Source organism: Cervus canadensis, chromosome 23 (assembly GCF_019320065.1).
Source record: "Cervus canadensis isolate Bull #8, Minnesota chromosome 23, ASM1932006v1, whole genome shotgun sequence".
Lineage (NCBI taxonomy): Eukaryota > Metazoa > Chordata > Mammalia > Artiodactyla > Cervidae > Cervus > Cervus canadensis.
Window position 1 is genome coordinate 54,583,841 of NC_057408.1, and position 26,001 is coordinate 54,609,841.

The 26,001-nt window shown below is 43.2% G+C and overlaps 1 protein-coding gene across 1 annotated transcript in view; it reads right to left on the minus strand.

The window, feature by feature from the left end:
- Positions 1–26,001, minus strand: part of LAMA1 (laminin subunit alpha 1) — a 122,760-nt gene that overhangs the window by 85,768 nt on the left and 10,991 nt on the right. The window contains exons 2-3 of the mRNA XM_043444404.1: positions 18,305–18,475; positions 18,014–18,126 (exon numbers count right to left, since the gene is read on the minus strand). Of these exons, the coding sequence (XP_043300339.1) occupies positions 18,014–18,126; positions 18,305–18,475 (284 nt within the window). The remainder of the gene's footprint in view (positions 1–18,013; positions 18,127–18,304; positions 18,476–26,001) is intronic.

Sequence of the window (26,001 nt, forward strand, 5' to 3'; positions counted from 1 at the left end):
TTGGTGAATCTGTGCTTTGTAAAAGTTTATTTCTTTGGATATTATTAGAAAATAAAATTCAGAGTGATCATTTGAGCTAATATTTATTACTCAAGAATAAAGAAGCAATTATTTACTAGAAGGCTAATTACTAACACAGCTATGATTCCCTTCTGGTTTTACAGAGTATGTATCCCAAAGTAGCTTATCAATTGATAATGACGTGAAACAGCATCAGACACTTGGCAGAATGAGAGAAGTTTGGGTCTTGGACCTTTACTTGGTGTGTAGGATCCACAGGATTCACATTTTAGGTAAATCTCTAATGGACAGTGATCTTAAAATATCATTTCTATTTGATGATAATGACTGTTATACTGTTATCATCTCATTTTAGGACCGGTACCCAAAATGAACAGACAAAAGGACTTAGCTTCATGAATGAGAAAAGAAGTGTGAAATAAAAGAGGCTTGTTGCTCTTTAAATTTGCTGCTGTCATTAGAAGTGCAGGGTAAACAGGTCAGAATCCACTGTCTTTCCCCATCTTTCTTTTCTTCTTGTTTCTTCTCTTTATGGAGGCGAGGAGGGACTAGCTACTTGTACTGGCAAATGTAGATCAAATAGGTTTCTTTTCTGAAAATTCTTAAGCTTCCTGTCTCAGAAAAATCAAGGTTGACTCATTCTGGCACCAAGTTCAGATTGTCCACATGCACGCAGGAAAAGCCGGGGTGAGAAAGCTGATGAGCAAGGAAGGAAGGGCAGAGAGAGGGGCCCACTGCAGAATTAAAAGGGAACCGGGACCAGTTACCTGGGGATGGGAAAGGGATAATTAAATCCCCCTGCAGGAGAAGTTCTGTTTTTCATCAACTAGGAAAGCTCTTTCTAAAAGAGCCCACGGGTGAGGAGTCCCAGGGTTCACGAGTCCCTGGTTCCATCTCAGGATGACTCAGGGGATCATTTCCAAGGATATGTGTTGAGCCCCATGAAGAAACAAAACTGGAAGTACAGGCTGGTCTCCATTCCCTGTCTCATGGATCTCTCTGTAGAAATGCTCCTAGCATTTAATTTCTCCAAGCATTCTGGGAAGATCTGACTAAGTTTTGTGGGAGATGAACTGGAACAACCTCAAAAGCACAGCCAGGAAGGTCCCCAAAGGCTGTTTGTGGAGATTTTCACTACTTTTCCCCACCTAGAGGTGCGGGGTGACAGCTGAGCCCAAGAATGAGATAAACCCATGTGGAAAATGCAGGTACCAGCCCTTCTAGGACCTAAGAAACCTAAAAAGCACCTTTCCTGTCCCCAGACTCCTGACCACCCATCACCTGGGGACACAGGTTTTCACCCAGGAATATCCCAGCCTTCGAAATTACACTGGACTTTCTCCCCCAGACGCAGTGCCACTTGTTCATGTTGGAACAGAGTGGGCGGTCAATATCAGTTCCTCCTTCCCTCCCAACCATGGAAGGAGGCTCGGGAATCTGTCATGGAGACTGGAGGAAGTCAGGGATGATCCAGGAAAAAGCAGAGCTGGAGGTGGTGGCCTAGAAGGTGGCTGCAGAGGCCGGTCTGACACTCAGCTTCTGGCGTCACAGGCTAAGAGACACATGCCCGCCCGCTTGGTGGCCTTGTCCCGGGGTCAGGACTGGGCCTCCTGAGAACAGCCTGCCCAGGTGGAGAAGAGCAGAGCCAGATGGAGTCCAGAGGGACGGGTCAGCTCGACTCCCTGTTAGCAAAACAACAGCCCCTCTCCCGGGAAGGGGTGGGAAGGCAGAGCTGCTGCTGTCAGAGATGTCCCCACCCCCCGCCACCAACACCCTCCCTGGGACACAGGAGGCTGAGAGCAAAGGATGCTTCCAACACCCAAAGGATGCTTCTTCCACTGGAGACTCATTCTGTAGACACTGATCGAACGTCTGCTCCGTATTAGTAAAAGGACTGTGTCAGGGGCCATGAAGACAGCGCTGAAGTGCGGGACACAGTCATCAGTGTGGCCGGGATGCCCTGATGGGCAGACAGGTGGGCCAGGGTCCCGGAAGGACGACAGAGGTGATCGGGATGTCTGGGGGGTGCCCTAGTCTGGAGAAGCGGTAGGGTCAGGGAAGGTTTCTCTGAAGGATCTCCGGAAAGAGAGGGAGACATCTAGGGGAGGAGAGAAAGCTGCTGGGGGACAGGAAGCTGGGACCCTGCAGGGCCAGAGCACGGGGCGGGGAAACAACGAGAGGCCCAGCTGGCTTGAGTGTTGAGATGGGAGGGGAGCAGGCAGGACAGGGCTCTTTGCAGAACGTTCAGACTTCTTGACCATTTGAGGACCCTGAACCAGGGAGTTACCGGGTCACCAGGGATGAGAAGAAGATGGAATTGAATGCTGGTGCCAGGAAGTCGTGAGAGATGCTGGTGGTGACACAGCAAAGACCAAGACTAAATTAGAGAAAAAGCCAGTGAGTCTCAAAGAGTGAGAGTCTTAATGTGAGTGAGAAAGAAAACGTGGAGACCCAGCAAGGTTTTCCAGCTTTGGCCAGACACCTCAGCAAGACAGGACAAGTCTCCCCCATGTGGCCTCAAAGCCACCACTCCCCTCTTCTGTCCTCAGTCCCAGAGAATTTCTGGCTGAAAAGACTTGAACACTTCCTTTCACTTCCTCTCCCGGTCCTCCCACTGACCTATGGAGCCCAGGAGATTCAGCAAGTTAGAAGCAGATGGCCCCACAGCCCTCTTCTCAGCCCTCATCATGAGAAAACAGTCCCATCGCTCCCTAAAAGTAAAAGGGGCCCCTAATCATTAAGCCTCACAAATCCAACTGGCAACATGGTCTAGAGAAACCGTGTGAATCTGCACCTGACCGGGTCCATTAAACATTAACCTTTGAGTTACACATTTACAGCCCCTGGACACAATGACTATGTGCTTCTTTCCTCTGGTCACTAAATCTAGCTGAATAGCTTATAGTATCAGCCCTAGAGAGATTAGAAAGCATTTTTTGTTTCTGCAAGATTTCACTCAGTACGTGGAACCTTAGTCCACATCCTATTTGAAGATTCCCATCTTTCTTTAGGAACCTCTCTAACTTCACGGAACATCTAGAATTTCTCAGGCGTCGACCTGACAAACCATTACACTTAAAAACAGCTAAATAAATGTTTTATACAGGAAGGCTTTTGTTTACTTAAAATAATATGGTGGGAATGTAAATTGATGTAGCCGTTACGGAAAACAATGTGGCGGTTTCTCCAAAAATCATGGCTAAATGGCTAAACAGGGGCTTCCCCGGCTCATTGAAGAGTCTGCCTGCCAATGCAGGGGACATGGGTTCGATCCCTGCTCTGGGAAGATTCCACATGCCACACGGAGCAACTAAGCCGATGTGCCACAACTACTGAGCCTGTGCTCTGGAGTCCAGGTGCAACAACTATTAAGCCCACACACCCTACAGCCTGTGCTCCAGAACAAGGAAGGCCACCGTGGTGAAGGGCCTGCAAACTGCAGCTGGAGAGTTGCCCACAGAGCAGTGAAGACCCTTCACAGCCATAAATAAATAAATAATACATAAAATTTTAACAGAAATAAAATAAATGGCTAAACAAGCTCTGGGATACAGTGGAATATTACTGAGCCTAAAAAGGGAACGAAATTCTGATACATGCTACAACATGTCTAAAACTGGAGGACATTATGTTAAATGAAGTCAACTGGACACAAAAGGACATGTACTGTGTGATTCCACTCACACGAGTTGTGGAGAATAATCAAACTCATGGAGATGAAAATTAGAACTGTGGAAAACTGGGGCTGCGGAGGGGAGGAAGGATGGGGAGTTAGTGTTTAATGAGGACAGAGTTTCAGTTAGCCAAGATGAAAAAGTTCCAGAGGTAGATAGTGGTGATGGTTACACAACAATGTGAATGCCAGTGAACCTAGAAATGGTTAAAATGGTAATTTTATGTTATGTATGTTTTACCACAAGAGAAAAGAAGATGTGAAACTAGGGAGAGAAAAATGAATGATACAAAGACTCAAGTTTTGGGGGAGAAATGGAGATTTCTAAATACAGCATGATTAGGAATCAACTCTTGTTTAGAAATTGGGAAAGACCCTGATGCTGGGAAAGACTGAAGGCAGGAGGATAAGGGGATGACAGAGGATGAGATGGTTGGATGGTATCACCGACTCAACAGACACAAGTTTGAGCAAACTCTGGGAGATAGTGGAGGACAGGGAAGCCTGGCGTGTTGCAGTCCATGGGGTGGCAAAGAATCGGATATGACTGAGCGACTGAACCAAAATAACAGGAACCAAGTCTGGAGCAGCCCACAAAGCAGTGTGGAGGGCAGGCCAGCAGTTCAGAGGGGATGATTAAGTCCTGTCTTTCCCCCAGCCCTAGTTCTGTCAGGCTCTTACTAAGCCCTGGCAAGGCCTGATGGCTTCACAAAATACAGAATCGGAGCACAAATGTTAGGGTTTGAGAGTGAAAGGAGGCTTCTGCATGACGTGACTGGAGACCCACAGCTCAGAGGCGGGCTCTCCTCCTGCTGCTGTTTCTTACATGCCGGGCTGACCTCTGGGCAGTCCCGCTCCTCGCCTGGTCCCAGAGTCTGCTTCGAGGTTGTAAATGATCCTAAATGGTCGCCACCTCAGTGGAAACCTAAGAAACAGTTATTTCATGGGCTTTCTCGTGCTTTTAGCACATGAAGCACAAAGATAAATATCTTCTGATTACATGTCATAAAATAGTAGAGAAAACAAAAATTTTTAAATTATAAGACCGACAATTCTCAACAGTTACCTACTTGTCAGAGGGAAGGTCTTGGAAACTATTAAAACCACACTATCTCAGTCACTTTATGATTTCAATTAAAAAAAAAAGATTAAAATTAACCCAAGTTTGATGGAAAAAAAAAACAACAACTCTTATGTGGGGGTATATGGGAACTCATACTTTCCACTCAATTTTTCTCCAAATCTAAAACTTTGCTACAAAAGAAAGTCTACTAATTAAAAAAAAAACACACACACACAAAACAAAGGACAAAGCTATTTACACATATTGCAGTGGCTATCAGCTACTCTTAAGAAAGCATAAGCCACTGCAAAGAAACTGATGAGTGGTCAGGCTTCACCAAGCTTCTCAGGTATGTGGGCATCCCAGCTAATTATCTGCAGCTTTTAATCTGATCTCCCAGCTTTCCCAGGCTTCATTTCCATACCTTATGGGGCATGGAGGCCACCAGGCCAGGGCAAGCCAGTGCTTCCAAGTACCTGAGCACAGATTTCAAAGGAGCACAGGTCTGAATGCCTTGGCACAAGCAGGCAGCCGCCTCAGTCCCTAAGAGTTTCCATCTTTGTCATGACTTCGGCAGCGTCATCATCTCACTAAGACCAATGCTTGCAGAGTCAGACTTCCAGAATTAATCCCCACTCGTGTGCTAAAAAAGGTAACATTTTGTGATTTATTGCTGTTCAGTCGCTAAGTCGTGTCCAACTCCTTGCAACTCCACGGACTGTAGCATGCCAGATTTTCCTGTCTTCCACCATCTCCTGGAGTTTGCTCAAACTCATATCCATCGAGTTGGTGATGCCATCCAACCATCTCATCCTCCATCGACCCCTTCTCCTCCTGCCCTCAATCTTTCTCAGCATCAGGGTCTTTTCCAATGACTTGTCTCTTTGCATCAGGTAGCCAAAGTCTTGGAGCTTCAGCTTCAGCATCAATACTCCCAATGAATATTCAGGGTTGATTTCCTTTGCTGTCAAAGGAACTCTGATTGGTGATTAATAGATTTCAGTTTCTTACAATCCAGAGAAAGAAACTCACAGACTTAAAGATGGAGCTCTTCGTTGCCAGAGGGAAGGATGTGGGGAAGGGAGAGTTAGGGAGTTTGGGATGGACATGCACACACTGCTGTATTTAAAATGAATAACCAACAAAGGCTTACTGTAGAGCACAGAGAACTCTGCTCAGTATCATGTGGCAGCCTGGATGGGAGGGGAGTTTGGGGGAGGATGGATGCATGTATATACATATATGGCTGAGTCGCTCTGCTGTGAACCTGAAACTATTACAGCTAATTGTTAGTCAGCTATACTCCAATATAATATAAAAATTTGTTTTAAAAATATGTTTTCCAGGATTCAGGCTTAAAATGATCAATTCAGTTGTATTCTCTACACCACAATGCATTATTCACAATGAGTAATATAAATGTGAATCTACATGTTCTTTAGATTTCTCCCATCATAGGTGTGAAACAATAAATAGGAAAACATTTTATAAAATGCAAAGTAGGGATGTTAGGTATCACTATCGGACTTTCGACTTTATGGTACTTCCTTAAGTACCATAGCTATTCTTCTGACAACTGGCACCTCTCAAAAGGATGGTATTTAGAGTTCATTCAATTTTATTCTGTTTTGTTATGACTTGAAAATTCTTTCCTGCCTCTTACAACCATATTCAAAGACTAAAACTGTCACCACCATTTGACAAAACATTTGCCTGGACAGAGATGAATAATCATGGCATAATTTATACCTGTGAAGGTGATCAACAATATCAGACAAACATTGCTAAGCATCTGAATTGAGCTCAGTGCTCCCAAATATGTGTTCGATAAAGTAACAAAATGTAAATAAATAAATACACATTATATCCGAATGAATGAAAATTCCTTGCTATTCAATAAACAAGGAACAAAAAAAGAAACTGTGAGCATCTGTGCTACTAAGGGGTAATGAGACACACCTTTCATTCACTGTTAGTGAGTGTATAAACAGCAGTATTTTTGAATGTGCACCTCACTGTATATAAACTGTGTGTCCATGGAATTCTCCAGGCAAGAATACTGGAGAAGATGGCCATTTCCTTCTACAGGGGATCTTCCCGACCCAGGGATCGAACCTGGGTCTCCTACACTGCATGTGGATTCTTTACCATCTGAGCTACCGGGGAAGCCCGTATGTAAACTATATAACTCAGTAAAAAGAAAAATGAAAAATATACATTATGATCACACTGGATGGACTATTTTAGCGCCACAAACAGGCCTTTCCTGTGCTGCTGTCTCCTAGGCACACTTCCCTCAGCCAGTCCTGCATTTGGGTTGTTTCTCTGATGCCCTCAAGCTTCCCAAGTGGCTCAGATGGTAAAGAATCTGCTTACAATGTGGGAAGCCAGGGTTCGATTCCTGGGTCAGGAAGATCCTCTGGAGGAGGAAATGGCAACCCAGTCCAGTATTCTTGCCCGGGGAATGCCATGGACAGAGGAGCCTGGCGGGCCACAGTTCATGGGTTCCCAAAGAGTCAGACAGGACTGAGTGAACTAACACTTTCACTTTCTGTGCCCCAAGCCTGCTCAACCCTCACATCCCCCAAACCACTCATCTGCTTCCTTGCCTCTCTCCCCCATTAGTCCAGAAGACCCTGAAGGCCAAGATCAACCTTAAAGGACAATTTAAGATACAGTGACCATATCTACATTTATATGGAACCAATTGTTTGTTGATTACTTTCCCGGGATGAGGCCATTGAATCCCAGGATTCATCAAGGAATCCTGAGATGTCAGCCCTTCAGAAGCAGATGTCATGAATTATTAAACATACACAGTGTTCTCAGATATGATGGAATGGATCAGAAGATAATTCCTGGCTGTTAGGATCACAAGTGATTTTTTTTAAGTTTTTTCTTACATTAAATATTTTCTGCTTCTATATTAGAATAAAGGAAGTTATGCATCTCTATGGAGAAGGTCCATTGAAGGCATTAAAAGCATGTGAGACATTTTGAGATACAGCATGAGTTACTTTTTTTTTTTTTTACTTTGCTACAGATTTCCTTTTAAAGATGAAGATGTTAGATGTTACCATTTGAATACATTGCTAAGTAAAAAGCAGGGAAAAAAAAAAGTTAAAAGCAAACACAGGAATGGATTCCAAAATGTATTTTTCAAAGAAAAATTTCTTCAGAAATTAAAACATCTTTTTTTTCTAGCTTTACTATAACAGGAATAAATAATTCCAGAACAGACCTCCCTTTCTTTCCATAAATATACAAAAAGCTTTATTTTGAAGCCAAAACAGTTGGAGATAGGAAAGTATATTTTGACAGAGTCCTGCAAAATTCTCTTCACTCACTTTCCAAAATCCTCCCAAGGCTGATCTAAGAAGCCCCATAGAGCAAGCAAGACTAACAGTACAGCCAACACTCTGCCATTTAGATCAGGAAAAGAAAAAAGGGGGGAGCTTTGGTAAACTAAGTTGTGCTAACTCGAAAAATGGTTACGCTTGACTATTTGGCAAACCACCATTGATGACACACATCGGATAAAGCTTAAAAATAAATCTTGTCAGGAAAGGAAACTCCACATATGCCCTCAATTATGTTCATGTATTAAAAAGCAGAGACATCACTCTGTCAACAATGGTCCAGATAGTCAAAGCTATGGTTTTTCCAGTAGTCCTGTACAGATGTGAGAGTTGGACCATAAAGAAAGCTGAGCACTGAAGAATTGATGCTTTTGAACTGTGGTGCTGGAGAAAACTCGAGAATCCCTTGGATAGCAAGGAGATCAAACCAGTCAATCATAAAGGAAATCAACCCTGAATATTCTTTGAAAGGACTGATGCTGAAGCTGAAGCTCCAATACTTTGGCCACCTGATGCAAAAAGCTGACTCACTGGAAAAGACCCTGATGCTGGGTCTTCAGTCTTTTGACTGAAGAAAGGAGAAGACGGCAGCAGAGAATGAGATGGTTGGATGGCATCACCAACCCAATGGACCTGAGTTTGAATAAACTCCAGGAGATACTGGATTATAGAGGAGCCTGAGGTACTGCAGTCTATGGGATCACAAAGAGTCAGACACAACTTAGTGACTGAATGACAACAAATTCAGCTCACTTGTCATTAACACTGAACAATTTAAGGTGCAATGTCTGTATCTCCACTTGGTCCTACAGCTCTTTATGTCACCTAAATATAAAGGCACAGTCCCTAGAAGGTAAGCCATGGGAGATCGGCAGAGAGAAGCCTCTTTTCGGAAGTGTGAGGCAGTAGGGGTTCAGAGACGTCTCAGAGTTGTTATCCCTCTTCCTGTGAAAGGCTGGGGTTGCCCTGTGTTTCCTCCACTTGAATCTCGGTCAACTTCAGGTCCACAGAGCAAAGAGGGGGATGCGGAGTGACACTGAGGCCAGGTCCTCAAGGGACGCAACTTCTGTCACTTTCTCTGGAACCTCTGTGCTGGAGCCCTGAACTGCCCGCTCACAGCCTGCCTTAGGGCTGCCATGCTGTGACGAAGCCCCTAGCCCACAAGCAGAGGTCACAAGGAGGAGCCCCGAGACCAGATGAAGGGAGAGCCTTGGCCAGCCCGCCCCCCAGCTGCCCCAGTGCTGCCTCCCCAGCTGCCCAGACCCCTCCCTAGCTTCCCAGACACCCCCTCCAACTGCCCCGGGGCCCCTCCTCCAGATGCCCAGACCCCTCCCCAGCTACCCTAGCACCCCTCCCTTAGCTGCCCAGACCCTACCCCCAGCTGCCCAGGGGCCCCTCCTCCAGACCACCTGCTCCAGCTGCTCCCCTGGCAATGGACTGCAGCCTGAGACACACCCACTCACAGTCTTCCCAAAACCTTGACCCCCAGAAACAATTCCAGAAAGACATAAAATGAATGTTGCTTCAAGCCATAACGTTTGGCAGTGGTCTCTTACACAGCAATAGATAACTGGAAGAGACGCTGTGGAGGAGAAAACAAAATGAGATAATAAAAATGTGAAAACACAAGACAGACATGTCTCTGAGACTAGCAGCTTCACGGAGAACAGGACGAAAGAGATAAAAACGTCTGAAGGACAAGAATTTCTCGTGGCTTACTTCCAGCTCATAATGAGGGACTTGGTTCCTTCCAATCTATTCATTTTGCGAAACAAAGTCAAGAAAAACTTAGTATTTGAAATCAGTTGAGGCCCATGTGAAGTAATACAAAATTGAAATAAAATCATTTTGAATAGATGCAAATACACAGCCATTGGTCATTTCGACCAGGATCTCCGGGAGGAATTTCTGCCTGACCTGTTTTAACAACCAACCAAGACTCATTCGTAATGAGAAGTTCCAATTTACATGCAACTCATGTTCTAAAAGTCTTTCAAGATTTTCAGTCTTAAGAATGTGAAATTTGCCTGTTCTTTTCTTGTTTACCTGTCAATGTGCTTAGCAAACACTTTACATTTGGATGATACAATGATAGACCTCAATCCAGCTCTTGCCAATTTTTCAGAAATTTGGGGGGGAAAAAAACAATAGCAGACATCCAGATTAATGAGGTTTTATAAAACCCAGCACACAAGCAGCTCTTGTCTAAAGGTTTGCATAAAACAAAGGCCCTTCTGTGATTATGTTCCCACAACAAAGTGCTACTTCCTAATTAAACCTACACAGAGTATAAAGCACTGCTTCAAAAAGCAGCCTTTATCTTCAATGCCATAGAAAATGTTTCCTCTTTTTACGAAACACACTTTGTCTTCTAAAGGGATATTACACACTTTTACTCACAAATCGGGCCACTCCCAGTGAAAATTTTGCCCAGTTTGAAACATTTTAAAAGGAGATTACTAAACATTGATGAATTTTCCTGCTTCTTGACCAAAAAACATGTTAGGGGGCACCCAGATTTACCATGCAAGGAGCGTTGATACTCCGCCCCATGCCCAGGGGATAGGACCCTGCTGGGTAGCAAAGGAAGAGGGGTTTAGGAAGAACCCAGACACTCCCAAGGCAGCGGGAAGTTGTCAGAGTGCCTGCCAGTCTCCCCGGGAAACCATAACAGAGAGGGAACAATCATGGGAGACCAGAACAAAGGAGGGGAGACTACCTGGACGGTGTGGAAGGAGATGGAAGTCACAGTGTCCAGCCCCAGGGGCAGCTGCTACAGCCATGTGACTCTGGGCAAGTCAGTGGACCACACTCTGCACTGCTATCTCGTCATCTCCAAAGAGGGGGGCCGTCTCCTCTCCAAGATTATCAGAGATGAAGTAATACAGACAAGAAAAAATGCTGTAGAGTCTATAACCTATATCTGTGTAGATATATGTACATGTGTTTGTGTATGTGTGTGTTTGTGTATGAGATGGTTGGATGGCATCACCAACTCTATGGACATGAGTTTGAACAAACTCTGGGAGACAGTGAAGGACAGGGAAGCCTCACATGCAGCAGTCCGTGGGGTCACAAACAGTCAGACATGACTTAGTGACTGAACAACAACAATATACACACACACATACATATACACACATAGTATATAAGTATACAATATATAGGTTGAACAGTCATGTATATGTATTAATAGACTGAAGGCAAAGGGAGGCAAAAGAATTGAAGGCAAAAGAAGAAAAGGGTGGCAGAGGGTAAGATGGTTAGATGGCATCACCAACTCAATGGATACGAACTTGAGTAAACTCCAGGAGATAGAGGAGGACAGGGAAGCCTGGCATGCCGCAGTCCGTTGGGTCTCAAAGAGTCAGACATGACTTAGCAACTGAACAACAGTAATAGATTCTATATGGTATACAGATAATATACTGTATATATTCTATATACACTATTACTAAACTCTATACTATTCTAAATTTTATAATACTAAATTATATATATTATATATATAATGTACTACATGTACTATACAATCTATATACTGTATATGGATTCCTTACCTATAACTGTATATATGAATATAAGTATAGATTCTTCTAGTGACTTCCCTGGTGGCTCAGATGGTAAAAGAGTTTGCCAACAATGCGGGAGACCCAGGTTCGATCCCTGGGTCAGGAAGATCCTCTGGAGAAGGAAATGGCAACCCATTCCAGTACTCTTGCCTGGGAAATTCCACAGATGGAGGAGCCTGGTAGGCTACAGTCCATGGGGTCATAAAGAGTCGGACACGACTGAGCGACTTCACTTTCACTTTTATTTTTACTTTCATAGATTCCTCTACACACAGGCAGTGCATATTTTCTTTGAAAGAAATATTCAAAACTAACTAGAAACGTGCATTCTGAGCCTTGGAAATGATCTGTACACATTGCACTCCTTTCCTGGCATGTAATCCTTTTTCACTGAAACCTCAAGTTATTACCTATAACAGAAAAGCAACCGAAGTGTCAGGCATAAACTGTTGTGCAAATGATGGGTAAGCCCTAGAACAAGATGTTAGCGGAGCTTTAAAATGATTCATAATGATTTTAGTTATACTGGGAACTGATCGTGCTATAAAGTTAAATAAAACATCAGGACACATACACATTTGTCACAAACTCTCAGCTAGCGGGACTATATCGTCCAAGAATGCAGACGGGCATGAGTTCTACTCTTGAATAAATTCAACTAAGCCTCAGTTCCATCATTTGTCAAAAGGAGCTAATGGGGAACCAGATTCACTGTGTGATTATGAGGGTCCCACGAGCCAGTTCAGGGTGAGGGTGTTGTAGGACACCTGGCCCAGAGGAATACGTAATAAAAATGTTAATTTCACTTAGCATGTTTTCAAGGTCCACCCACGTTGCTGCATGTATATAACAAATGCTTCCTTTTTAAGGCAAAAGGATCCATTCAATGTAGAGACCACATTTTGTTCATCCGTTCATTGTTGATAGACACCTGGTTCCTTCTACCTTCCAGCTATTGTGAACAGGCTGCTATAACACATGGGTGTTTTAATATAACATCATCTTGAATTCCTACTTTCAATTCCTTTGAGGATATACCTAGTAGTGGAATTGTTGGATCATATGGAAATGCTATGTTTAAGGAAGCCACCATACTGTTTTCCATAGTATTGCACCATTTGACGTTTCTAACCAGCCCTGCACAAGGGTTCTAACTTCTCCATACCCTCACCAACCCTTATTTTCTGTTTTTTTGTTTTTTATAACAGCCATGTTGATGGGTATGAAGTGATCTCATTGTGGATTTTCATTTCCACAGTGTCAAAAGATGTTGAGCATCTTTTCATTTGCCCAGCATCCTAACATAGAGTATCTCAAACTGGAAATCCTTGAGTTATTCAGTTGAAAACTACCATAGGAATACATTTAAATATGTTTAATAGAATATATACAGTTTCACATAATTAACAAGTAAATGCTGACAGTCATAAAATTCAAGATTTATCAAACGTGCATGCTCCGTCTCTCAGAATGATATCTTTCAATTTTTAAGTTATCACAAAGGATCCCTGGCTTGTGTCAGTGGTAAAACACCATGGAACATATTCTTAAGTCACTGGACAGTGAGCAATAGTTTATGACTGGACACCATTCACGTGGTGGTGGTTTAGTCGCTAAGTCATGTCCGACTCTTCCGAGGCCATGGACTGTAGCCTGCCAGGCTCCTCTGTCCATGGAATTCTCTAGGCAAGAATACTGGAGTGGGTTGCCATTTCCTTCTCCAGGACACCATCCGTGTATATGTTAGTTTTACATTTGTTAAGTGACTCATCAGTTTTTTCTTAAAACAGTTCCCACAGATTATTTTCTTTTTAAGTAAGACATTGCTAAGTATCTAACAGTGTAAATTCTAACATACAGTGAATCAATGAAAGAAATGAATCACATGCATTATTTTAAACAAGTGAAAAAATAAATTGAATCGTTCCTCCTGTAATATGTTACTAAAGCAAACACTCCATAGTTAAATCTTACGGCAAACCAAACAACATTTATGGGCTTTCTGATAATACAACTTTCTATCTTTTCTTCAGTTTATCTTTCAGGCAACCAAACATTGTATACAGAAGCTAAAAATGCCATAATTTCTACAGCTGTCATCAACTAGAAAGTCAGGAACAGGATCAATGTCTTTGGCACTTGCCAATAGAATGAAGCTGACTGATTTGGTCATAAAACCTTGGAGCTGACATATTTAAGTTGCATGAACACATTTACAACATGAAGTTGCTATGATTCTTGATAACATTAAGGTCTGCCTAATTTTACTTTAAAACCTGTACTTCAGAGCTTACATTTTTACAGAAGGGAAACAAAGCAGTTGATGGGCTATAGCTGATGACTAGTTATCTTTTAATCCGGTTGTGAACCAAAAAAAGGAAGGCAAAAATAAAGCACTGGTTCACAGTGATTCCACACTCACTGCCTCAACTCTGCTGATGTCTGGGCACGCAAGACAAGCCTCTGTAAACATTAACAAGGAAGGGAGAGAAAGAGGAGGAAGAAAAGAGGAAGCAGACAGCTGTGGTCCCTGCCCAGATGGGGTGTATAATCTAGAAATTAACTAGCAGCTGGTGAATAGCTGGCCTGACAGAGAAACATATAGACTTTGACAATGAGAAAGTCATCAGAAGGTGTAACCACTTTCACGTTCTAAGAGTTACGTGTCAATGAGACCCAGGAAACAAGGATGAGAGATGGGAAAGAAAGGAGACAGTATGACAAGGGAGTGATCCAGCTGCCAATACCTCAGTGGGACCCAAAGATAGCCTTGCGTCTCATGAGAAAACAAGCCCTGGATGCAACAGAGCAGCCAGGATTGCCAAGCACGGGTTCTGGCCAAAAATACTTCACTGGAATGTAATCAAGTCTTATAGCTGAGTTTAGTTCATGAGAAATAAAGGACATAAAGGAACATGTTAAAAATCACAAAGAAACCACCTGACAAATCCAGAATGTGGGATATTCTACAAGACAAAAAGCCTTGTGTTTTCAAAAACTGAGTATCAGTTTTTAAAAACAGTGTGTGCATGCTAAGTTGCTTCAGACATGTCTGACTCTTTGCAATCCCATGGATGGTAGCCCGCCAGGCTCCTCTATCCATGGGATTCTCTAGGCAAGAATACTGGAGTGGGTTGCTATGCCCTCCTTCAGAGGATCTTCCTTACCCAAGGACTGAAACCGCATCTCCTGTGTCTCCTGCATTGACAGGTAGGTTCTTTACCACTAGTAACACCTGGGAACCCCCCCCCCCGCCCCACCACAAAAGGGAGAACAATTCAGGTTAGAAGAGGTTTAAGAAGCATAGTAATCAAATGCAATGTGTGTTCTTTATTGATCCTGGTTTGAAAAACAAAACCTATAAAAGACATCAGTGATTAAATTGGGACAACTGGATCTCAGTGAAGAAATAGTTACTGGGACATTGCTGTCAGCTTTGTTAGCTAATGGCACAGTGCCTATTTCTAACAAATGTCCTATTTTCTTAAGATACAAAAAACCTTGCATTGGTCCAATGTCACCATGACTGCAATTCACTTGGAAAGTGTTCCCAATGTGGCAAAATGTTTAAAAATCCCTGAATCTTGGGGATGGTTATATGTATGTCACAATAATACATTTGCTACATATTCAAAATATTTCACAATAAAAATACTCAATATATAAATATATCTGAGAAAGGTTTGCTCAGATATAACCATCTGAACTTTTTAAAAAAAACTTAAAGCAAGTAGAATTTTATATTCTGCAAAAGGTGAAGAAAATTCTGAGTATTTTGTTATTTAAAATTATCTTAATTTAGAAGCTTATCTAAAACACTAGAATTTACCTGCCGTACTGTGCTAAGTCACTTCAGTCATGTACAACTCTTTGCAACTCCATGGACCATAGCCCGCCAGGCTCCTCTGTCCATGGAATTCTCCAGGCAAGAATACTGGAATGGGTTGCCATTTCCTACTCCAGGGGATATTCCCGACTCAGGGATCAACTGGCAGGCAGGTTCCTTACCACTAGCGCCACCTGGGAAGCCCTAGAAGCCTATATAACTCTGTCCATGACTCGGTGTGAATAAGACTTAAAGACTTAAAACTGAGGCCCCTGAATTCCTCAAGGTGATTCAGTCCAACTTATGGCAGAAGCTCTCTTGTTAGAAGAAGCCAAGATCGACAAATTGCAAGATAAATAGCAGTGGAACTTGGGATTTGAAGTCTCTCTGTAAAATGTCCAGCTGTTAATTTGGCCAAACTCACATAGTATCACATTCCTAATAATGAAAATGTTGTACTTTTTTCCCTCAAAGAAGGAAAATACATTGAAAAGATGATGAGAAAACCAACATTTCCTGCAGAAGCATCCTTACCACTGAAACAAAGACAAAAAAAAAAAAAAGCCAAGGCAAAAAGGGGATTTTTGCTCTTTTTCTTTAGGTGGATTTGAAAAGGCAAAGGCATGTCATATTAATTTAGGATTTGTGGCTGAAAACGCCCAGATGTATTATTTTAGTTACGTGATTCTATGAACCTGAACTTGGAAAATGTTTCCTCAGCTTCACATCTTACTACCCCATTTACCATTATGATTAGAGCTCAAAAGTTCCTTATATGTGAACATACACAGTATTGTCTTGTTTTTACTTAAAATTCTGCGTATTTTGTGATTTCCCTGGTGGCTCAGATGGTAAAGAATTTCCTGCAATGCAGGAGATGCAGGTTCGAGCCCTGAGTCGGGAATATCCCCTGAAGAAGGGAATAGCTCCCCACTCCAGTATTCTTGCCTGGAGAGTTCCAAGGACAGAGGAGTCTTTGGGCTACAGTCCATGAGATTACAAACAGTTGGACACAATAGAGCGACTAACACCTTCACGTTTCACTTTCATTCAAAAAATTATGATTCTTCTTCATGAAATCTCCAAAATTCATACTGTACACCTTTTGAATGAGTTGTCTCTTTCATTGCATATTTCCCATGATACTGATGAGTTCTGACCCAAGAGGAACAGAATGGAAATAAGTAAGAAGGCTATGTTATGGCTTTTCCAGAGAACTGAAATAGAAATATGACAAAAGCTGCCACCTTTCTTTTGCATCCCTTTCAGTCAAGATTTCTTTCCTTTTCCTTCCTTTCCCTGGAAATATTTGGGGCAATCAGGGCTCATATTGTATTTCTCTCCATTCTCCTATGTGGTCTTGAGCAAAGCTAGGGAGGTACACATGTGATCTAAGCCAATTAAACCCTCCCTTTCCCAGCTGGTGCTGAAGGCTTCCTCACCGAGCGCTGGGCAACCCCAGGTGCTCACAGTTCTTGCACACAGCATCACAGAGTCCAGATGTTTAATGCCATCTCCTTCTGTTTCCAAGCCTTATTTTCTACACAGAACCCTTTACTAGAGCTGCATGGTGAAAACAGCAAGATAATCAGCTTGAAAGGCAGCAAATGCATGTGTTTTGTGTGCCCACCAGCTGCGTGTGTGTGGACACTGGGTACCACTCGTCAAGGCATCACAGGTGGATGGATGATCAGCATCCTGACACAGTGTCTAAGAAAATCAAACCACATGGGAACAATTCCACTCATCACCCCAAGGATCCCTGGGCATGATAAATGTGACAAGAACCAGTACCAAGGACAAACTCTGTGTTTCACTCAAATCTACCAAGTGGAAAAACAGTGAGACCAGGATGTAAACATGTTAGGAAACAAATGGACTTTCCCTGTGTATAAAAAAGCATTTAAAAGACGCTTGCTCCTTGGAAGAAAAGCTGTAACAAACATAGACAGCATATTAAAAAGCAGAGACATCACTTTGCTGACAAAGGTCCAGATAGTCAAAGCTATGATTTTTCCAGTAGTCGTGAATAGATGTGAATCTTGGACCATAAAGAAGACTGAGCACTGAAGAATTGATGCTTTCAAACTGTGGTGCTAGAGAAGACTCTTGAGAGTCATTTGGACAGCAAGGAGATGAAACCAGTCAATCCTAAAGGAAATCAGCCCTGAATATTCATTGGAAGGACTGATACTGAAGCTGAAGTGCCAATATTTTGGCCACCTGATGCAAGGTGCCAGTTCATTGGAAAAGACCCTGATGCTGGGAAAGAGTGAGGGCAGGAGGAGAAGAAGGCGACAGAGAATGAGATGGTTGGATGGCATCACTGACTCAATGGACATGAGTTTGAGCAAACTCCAGGAGATGGTGAAGGTCAGGGAAGTCTCGTGTGCTGTGGTCCATGGGGTCACAGTCAGACACAACTTAGCGACTAAACAACAACGTGAGATTACAACCCAGCCACCCACCGTGTCCTGTGGTGCCTCCAGCCTCACCCACCTGCCTCAGGTCCAGTGTGATCGTGACCCAGTGGTACTCTCTCCCGTTCTGGATACTAGGACTCTGCCACCAGTTATTGGTGCCGTCGATGGCGTTGGATATCGGATGCCGTTCTGTTGAAGGAAAACAAAAACCCACTATGCTCTCAGATTGTGGTTTAAGGTTTTTAACCCTAAACTGTAATACAGTGGAAATGAACAGCAGTAAGGAGAACACAGGCCCACGGCTTCCTAACAGAAGTCTCCAGTAATCGTTTAGGAAGGGGTACGTTCCTACGGGGGCCCCACTTGCCTTTGGGGTTGGCGCTGCTGCCATCGCAGACCCGGCACTGGGCATTGCGCACGGCCCGCCCAGGCACATGCTCCACCAGCTTGCAGTACGTCTCTGGCCCCTTCTCCCCGCAGGTCGCGTTGGTGCTGATGTGTGCATTGCTGGCAAGGTTGAGGATGGCAGGGAACAGGCCTGAAAGTCAAAGTCACCGCATCAGCTCAACCACTTGAAACCACAGGTCACATCACTGCATCTTACTCTGCTGGTGAAGCAGAAGTATTAGTCACTCAGCCATGTCTGGCTCTTTGCAACCCCATGGACTGTAGCCCTACTGTCTGTGTAGTAGCCCTAACAGCCTCCTCTGTCCATAGCATTCTCCAGGCAAGAATAATGGAGTGGGTTGCCATTCTCTTCTCCAGGGGATCTTCTTAACCCAGGGATCGAACCTGGGTCTCCTACGTTTTGGCAGGTGGATTCTTTTGCCATCTGAGCCACAGAAGGAGATGGCCAATTTATGGTCACCAAAGGGAAAAGGGTTCTTTACCACTAAAGAACCTAGGAAGCCCAAGTACATTAAAAAAAAAAAAAAAAACACCTCACCATGCATCTGTTAATAAAAAAAATAATAATAATAACTTACTAGGTAGTCTTCCAAAGACTTTCCACATAAAACAGAGCTACCCTAGTAGTTCTATGGGCTATTCTGGTGGCTCAGTGGTAAAGAATCCAGCCGCCAATGCAGGAGACATGGGCTCAATCTCTGATCTGGGAAGATTTCCTGGAGGAGGAAATGGCAACCCTCTCCAGTATTCTTGCCTGGAAAATCCCATGGACAGAAGAGCCTGGCAGGCTACCGTTCATGGGATTACAAAGAGTTGGACACAACTGAGCTACTAAAAAACAACAAATTAGCAGTTCTATCCTAGGAGAATGACCCTAATCAAATCAATAAACTCTTAGTTTCTCAACAGAAAACAGTCATGGAATATTGTATTCTGGAGTAATACTCAATTCTGAAACATAACAGACTTACATAGTATACTAGGTATAAAACATGTTTTTCATTTTTAACTGAAAGTTGGTCATTTTTATCACATGCTTTTGGGATTTCTTAATTAAAAAGGCTTAATGAATAAAACAGATGTACTTTTATGTTTAATTATGCAGCTCCTCAATTTATTCTTTTTATCAACCAGTAGTAAAAACACATATTTTATGCAATAAAATGATCTAGTCCTTAAAGTAACATGTAATTCTTGGCAATGCTACTTACATGGGGGGAGAAGCTGATACTTATTATTTTTGGTACTGAGGTAAATATTAATTTTCTCCTTCCTTTATGACCACAATATTCTAGTAATCTGGTTTGAATGTATATTATGAACTGACAAGTTAAAATACAATAAGTTTGAAACTGTGGAGTCACATCTAAAGAGCTGCAACGGAGTTTTCTAGGCTCTGGGTCATGTCTGTGCATTTAGATTTGCAGTACAATCAACCCTCTCCATTCCCTTCCCACAGACCAGCCAAGCGAGGAGAAGAAAAAAGGTCACAGGAACTTAGTTAACAATGCATTTCTCTGTCAACAAATCCTTTACCAGCTAACTCTAAAAATGTTCTCACTTTCTCTGTTTTTCCTCCTCCTTCAGTTGCAAGACATCAAGAGAACTGCCCACTTCCTGCTCGGAGCTCCCCCCACCCTGACCTGCAAGGGCCTTGAATTATGGAGGGAGTGGGGGTCAGGAGGGCACCTGCTTCTCCATCAGGAGCCTATACTGAGTCATTGAGAAAAAGAAGTTTAAGCTGTGTGAATATCACCATAACTTCGGTGAATAACATCTTAATTGTAGGAACCAACAACAGGTTGTTCTTGCACTGTACAGGATTTAAAGCACCCGCGTGCGTGCTCAATTGCTCGGTCATCCGACTCTTTGTGACCCCTTGGGCTGTAGCCCGCCAGGCTCCTCTGTTTGTGGGATTTCCCAGGCAAGAATACTGGAGAGGGTTGCCATTTCCTCCTTCAGGGGATCTTCCCGACCCAGGGATCGAACCCATGTCTTCTGCACTGGCAGATGGGTCCTTCTTCATCTGGTTGGTATTGTAAAGACACTCCTAATCAAAAGAAAGAGAAACCCCTTTGTTAGCATGATTGTGTAGAAATGCCTTGAACTGACTAATTTCAAAAATCTGTAGTGGTGCATTTGCCTTTCACTAAAACTAAATCTTTCTTCTCACATAAGCTCATGTTTGGGGGGGGGAAATTCACTAAAAATTATTCTTTACTTACTACATTTGCTCTCATTCCATAGTTCTAGAATAATTATTATTCCTCAATGTCTATAACTACAGCCATGAGAGGATGAGAGAAAGCTGGAAATCTGCACTGGAGGAAGCATGTTTGAAAAAGAATTTTAAAAAATTCCTCAGGTTGCTGAATGTTTTCAAAGACTACTGAAATACTTTAGTATTTCAGAGCTCAGAGAACTCTACTCAATGGTCTGGGATGACCCAAATGGGAAGGAAATCCAACAAAGAAGGAATATATATATACGTCAAGGCTGCCCTGGTGGCTCAGCTGGTAAAGAATCCGCCTGCAATGGGAGAGACCTGGGTTCCTTCCCTGGGTTGGGAAGATCCCCTGGAGGAGGGCATGGTAACTCACTCCAGTATTCTTGCTGGAAAATCCCCATGGACAGAGATGCCTGGCGGGCTACAGTCTACGGGGTTGCAAAGAGTCAGACGTGACTGGGTGACTAAGCAAGCATAGCACATACATATCTAGAGCTGATTCACTTTGCTGTAGAGCAGAAAGTAACCCAACATTGTAAAGCAACTAGACTCCAATAAAAAGTAATTTTAAAAAACTAGCATTAAATACACTAACAAAAGACCATTGAAGTATTTCAATAAAGAACAACTAACATGAGCTTCAAGTAGGAGGAGAAATAGGAAACTAAAGGGTGAGAAAGGGCATTGGGATCAAGAATCCACCAAGAATAAAAGCTTGATTTACACATAAAAATCAAAAGCAGAACGAGGACTGTAGCTGGCACATGGATCACGGTTTCCCATCACCTGGCCGTGCACTTAATGCATGAGACAACTGTACACTTTTGTCGGGAGACATTATTTACTTTAGCTAATGTTACCGTGATTCGTACTTTTGCCCTCAGTCGGGACACACAATGGATTCATTTTTTCATCCTATATTTAACCAGTGGCTAAAGACTTCATAACGCCAAACCCATCAAGCATGAAATAAATTCCTTCTCACTCACCAGCAGTTGTTTTAAATTATTTTTTAATTGGAGTATAGTTGCTTTACGATGTGGTGTTGGTTTCTGATGTACAACAAAGTGAGTCAGCTATATACACACATACATCCCCTCCCTCTAAAGCCTCCCTCCCACCACCCCCCTCAACCCCCTCCAGGGCATCACAGAGGACCGAGCTGAGCTCCCTGTTCTAGACAGAAGCTTCCTGCTAGCTAGCCATTTTACACATGGTGGTTATATATGTCAGTGCTACTCTCCCAGTTCTTCCCACCCTCCCCCTGCTTCATGTCCACAAATCCATTCTCTACATCTGCATCTGTATTCGTGCCCTGCAAATACCACCATCAGCACCAATTCTTCTAGATTCCACATATATGAGTTAATATACAGTATTTTTTCTCTTTCTGACTTCACTCTGTATGACAGATACTAGACTCAGCTTTTTAACTCTCTTTCTTCACAGTCTGTCTCCTAAGAAACCTGCATGTGTGTCAAGAAGCAACAGTTAGAACTGAATGCGGGACAGCTAACTGGTTCAAAATTAGGAAAGGAGTATGACAAGGCTGTTTACTGTCACCCTGCTTATTTAACTTCTATCGGAGTACATCAAGTGAAATGCTGGGCTGGATGAATCACAGGCAGGAATCAAGATTGCTGGAAGAAATATCAATAACCTCAGATATGCAGATGATAACACTCTAATGGTAGAAAGTGAAGAGGAACTAAAGAGTCTCTTGATGAAGGTGAAAGAGGCGAATTTTGAAAAAGCTGGCTTCAAATTCAACATTGAAAAAACTAAGATCACGGCATCTGGTCCCATGACTTCATGGCAAACAGAAAGGAAAAAGTGGAAGTAGTAACAGATTTTATTTTCCTGGGCTCCAAAATCACTGCGGACAGTGACTGCAGCCAGGAAATTAAAAGATGCTTGCTCCTTGGAAGAAAAGCTACAACAAACCTAGACAGTGTATTCAAAAGCAGAGACATCACTTTGCCAACAAAGTTTCAGATAGTCAAAGCTATTATTTTTCCAGTAGTCAGTACAGATATGAGAGTTGGACCACAAAGAAGGCTGAGTGCCAAAGAACTGATGCTTTTGAATTGTAGTGCTGGAGAAGATTCTTGACAGTCCCTTGGACAGCAAGGAGATCAAACCAGTCAATCCTAAGGGAAATCAACCCTGAATATTCATTGGAAGGACTGACGTTGAAGCTCCAATCCTTTGGCCACCTGGTGGGAAGAGCCGACCCATTGGAAAAAGACTCTGATGCTGGGAAAGACTGATAAAGGCAAAAGGAAAAGAGGACACAGAGAATAAGATGGTGAGATAGCATCACCGACTGGATGAACATGAATCTTAGCAAACTCTGGGAGATAATGAAGGACAGGGAAGCCTGGCATGCTGCAATCCACGGGGATCACATAGAGTCGGATACAACTTAGTGACTGAAAAACGACAAACAATTTAATCACTGATGGTTGCTACAAAAAGTATTAAAACATTCTAGAGATTCCAAGGCCCTTTCCAGCACACTGGGGAAAAAAAATAGATGGGAGACAGAGAGAAATACCTCACAGGGTCTTGAAAGAGAAGTCAAACGCCAGCCCCTGGGAGTTTGGCATTTAACACCCTTAACTTTTTTTCTCACATGGGGAGATGAAAAGAAATCTAATCTCAGAAAACCCAGAGTGGGTGGTGGGCAAAAGGCCTTGGAAGAGTTTTCCAGTGTCCATTTCCATGGCATTGGGCTGGAGGTGTCCTTGACGAAGGCAGAGTTTCTCACTGTAAGATAAACAAGCCATGAAGACCTTGGCCGGAATACCCTCTGTAGAAAATAACAATTTATCAGGACTGCCTCCTCCTCCCACACAGGTTCCTTAATGCTTTTGTTTGATGACACCCTGAGTTTTTATTCAACACCCAAGTTTAGTAGAAGAGACCATAGCTACAATTCATTCATTAAGAGGTTTTCTCCTTTGTTGCCTCAAAACTGAAATTGAAGGGCAGCAATTAAAAAGCTCTATTCTGATCAAAATCATGATTGCACACAGACAAAGCACAAAAGCACCTCAACATTCAGGGTTATTTTTTAATTTCAAATCATTCTTATTACCCTGAGAAGGCACTGCCTTTTCCCCTCCTTCCAAATTCTTACAGGAGGGAATTCAGCTTATTTTGTTGTTCAATCGCTAAGTCACGTCTGACTCTTTGCAACCCCATGTCCTGCAGCACACCAGGCTTCCCTGTCCTTCACTATCTCCTGGAATTTGCTCAAATTTGTGTCCACTGAGTCAGTGAATTCAGCTTAAAATCAAAATACAAGTGCAGCTTTTGAGTGGGAAAATGAACAACTCTGCAGAATGAAAATGAAGTTATATTTTGCTTGTATCATTGATCATGTCTGCAATGTTTATATTATTTGCTTAAATACCTAAAAACATCAATTAATTTAACATTTTCTGACTAGCCATTGTTTCCAAAGACCACCAACTTTTCCACAAACTCTTCAAGGTCTTAGTAGTCTTAGTAATTTTCCCCTGCTTTGTCTGCCATCTCTGAGCTCTATCACATAGATTTCAATTGTCTATGCTTAAAGTTTTGGCATTCTCTTTATGTGCCAATGGCTACTTCATGGGTGTGCAGTCGCCCTTGGTTTAAAGCTCTGTCGAAACTGTTTGGAAGTTCTTCGTCATTTAAACAAGGACCCCCCAAACTTTCTTTTCTCATCGACTCTCTTAAAATTACGTATCTGGTTCTGGATGTGCCTCCTGGATGTGTCAATCAAGGGCTGTCCTCAGGAGCACGCATGGACCTCTGGTCAAACCACTTGGCTGTGGAGACGCCCAATGCGTCACCATCTCTCACACCAGAACAATGACCCCAAGTAGGTTGCACCCACCAGATTACAATTCCATTTATTCCAGAACATACCTAGAGGGTCGGCTTACAAACAACGAAAGCATTTGCCATATCTTCCACCTGAGGCCAACAACAGACAAATAGACTTGATAACCAGGGTAAACACCCCAATCAAAAGTCCAGAGTCATGTTATCTTGGTATTGACCTCACTGGGGTTGATAACACTGCATTTTCTGAGTTCTAGCACCATTATTTTTTCAATGGTAAACTGAAAAAAACAATAGTACTAGTAGCGATTGGGCTGCCTCTTTATCTAGAAGGTGTGTGCTAAGTCCCTTTAGTCATGTCTGACTCCGCCAGGCCCCTCTGTTCATAGCGGTTCTCTGGGCAAGAATATTGGAGTGGGTAGCCAGGCTCTCCTCCAGCGGATCTTCCCGACCCAGGGATTGAACCCTGCGTTTCTTACATCTTCTGCACTGGCAGACAGGTTCTTTACCACTAGCTCCACCTGGAATGCATACACTTAATGTGATCACTTTTCTTATTTATTTATTTTTTTTTAAGCTGTTACCGAATCAAGGATGTATATGAGAGTAGTGGTGGTCACTGTCTCCAGTTCCTGGCCTCACACTGGCTCTTCACTCAACTTCAGTTCAGATTCTACTCCTTAAATCACTCATAAGGCCCTTGTCAAGGTCTCCATTCCCCAGCGTGACGTTCACTTGGCCCCACAGTAGCTTCTGTAAACAAGGGCTTTTCTCTCTGGCTTTAAGCCCCTCTCCCTTGGCTCGCTCACGCTGCAGACTCCTAGTCTGTCCCTCTGTTACAGTGGCTTGCTGGCCGTCTCCGCCAGCGATCCAGACTCTCCTGTGACCCGATGTCCCAAGAAAAAGCAGAAGAGGCAGGTCCCCCCAACAGGCGGCTCCTCAGGGGGAAGCAGAAAGGCGTGTACTTTTCCCCAAAGTGATTTCCAAACACAAGGGACGTGACACAAAGAATACGGGCTTGAGGTCAGAGACTTGAGTTCTTCATCCCACGTGCCCCGTGCTTCCTTGTTGAATACGACCAAGCCCCACATGGGTAAGGACAGAACAGGGCATCAAACATGTGGGAAGTGAACCCACTGGGCTCTGGAATGAGCGGAATCTCAACAGTGGCTGAAATTAAAAAGTACAAGCCTCCCAGGAGATGCAGGGCCTTCCACATTTCCCCAAACCAGTCCCCAACCCCACAACCCCACCCCACCCCCACCCCCCACCAGCAAGCACCACACAGCGTGGGCAAAGAGAGAAAAAATGCTCTAGCTCCCGGTGATGAGGACAAACAACACAAAAATGATGCTACGGAGAAAAGTGAATGTGACCTGAGGTGGAATGAATAGAAGATGACCCTTGGCATCCTCAGTTGTGATCCTTACCCTTGAGCTCTGCAGGGGATACTTGAAATTCATTCTGGGCTCAGCTGGGCAGAGAGAGAGTTCAAGCAGAACTTCTCAAACTTTTATCAAAAAACCCGGAGATCTTGTTACAAATGCAAATATTCTGCAGGGCTGGGCTGGGCTGGGGCTAAGCTTCTTCATGGT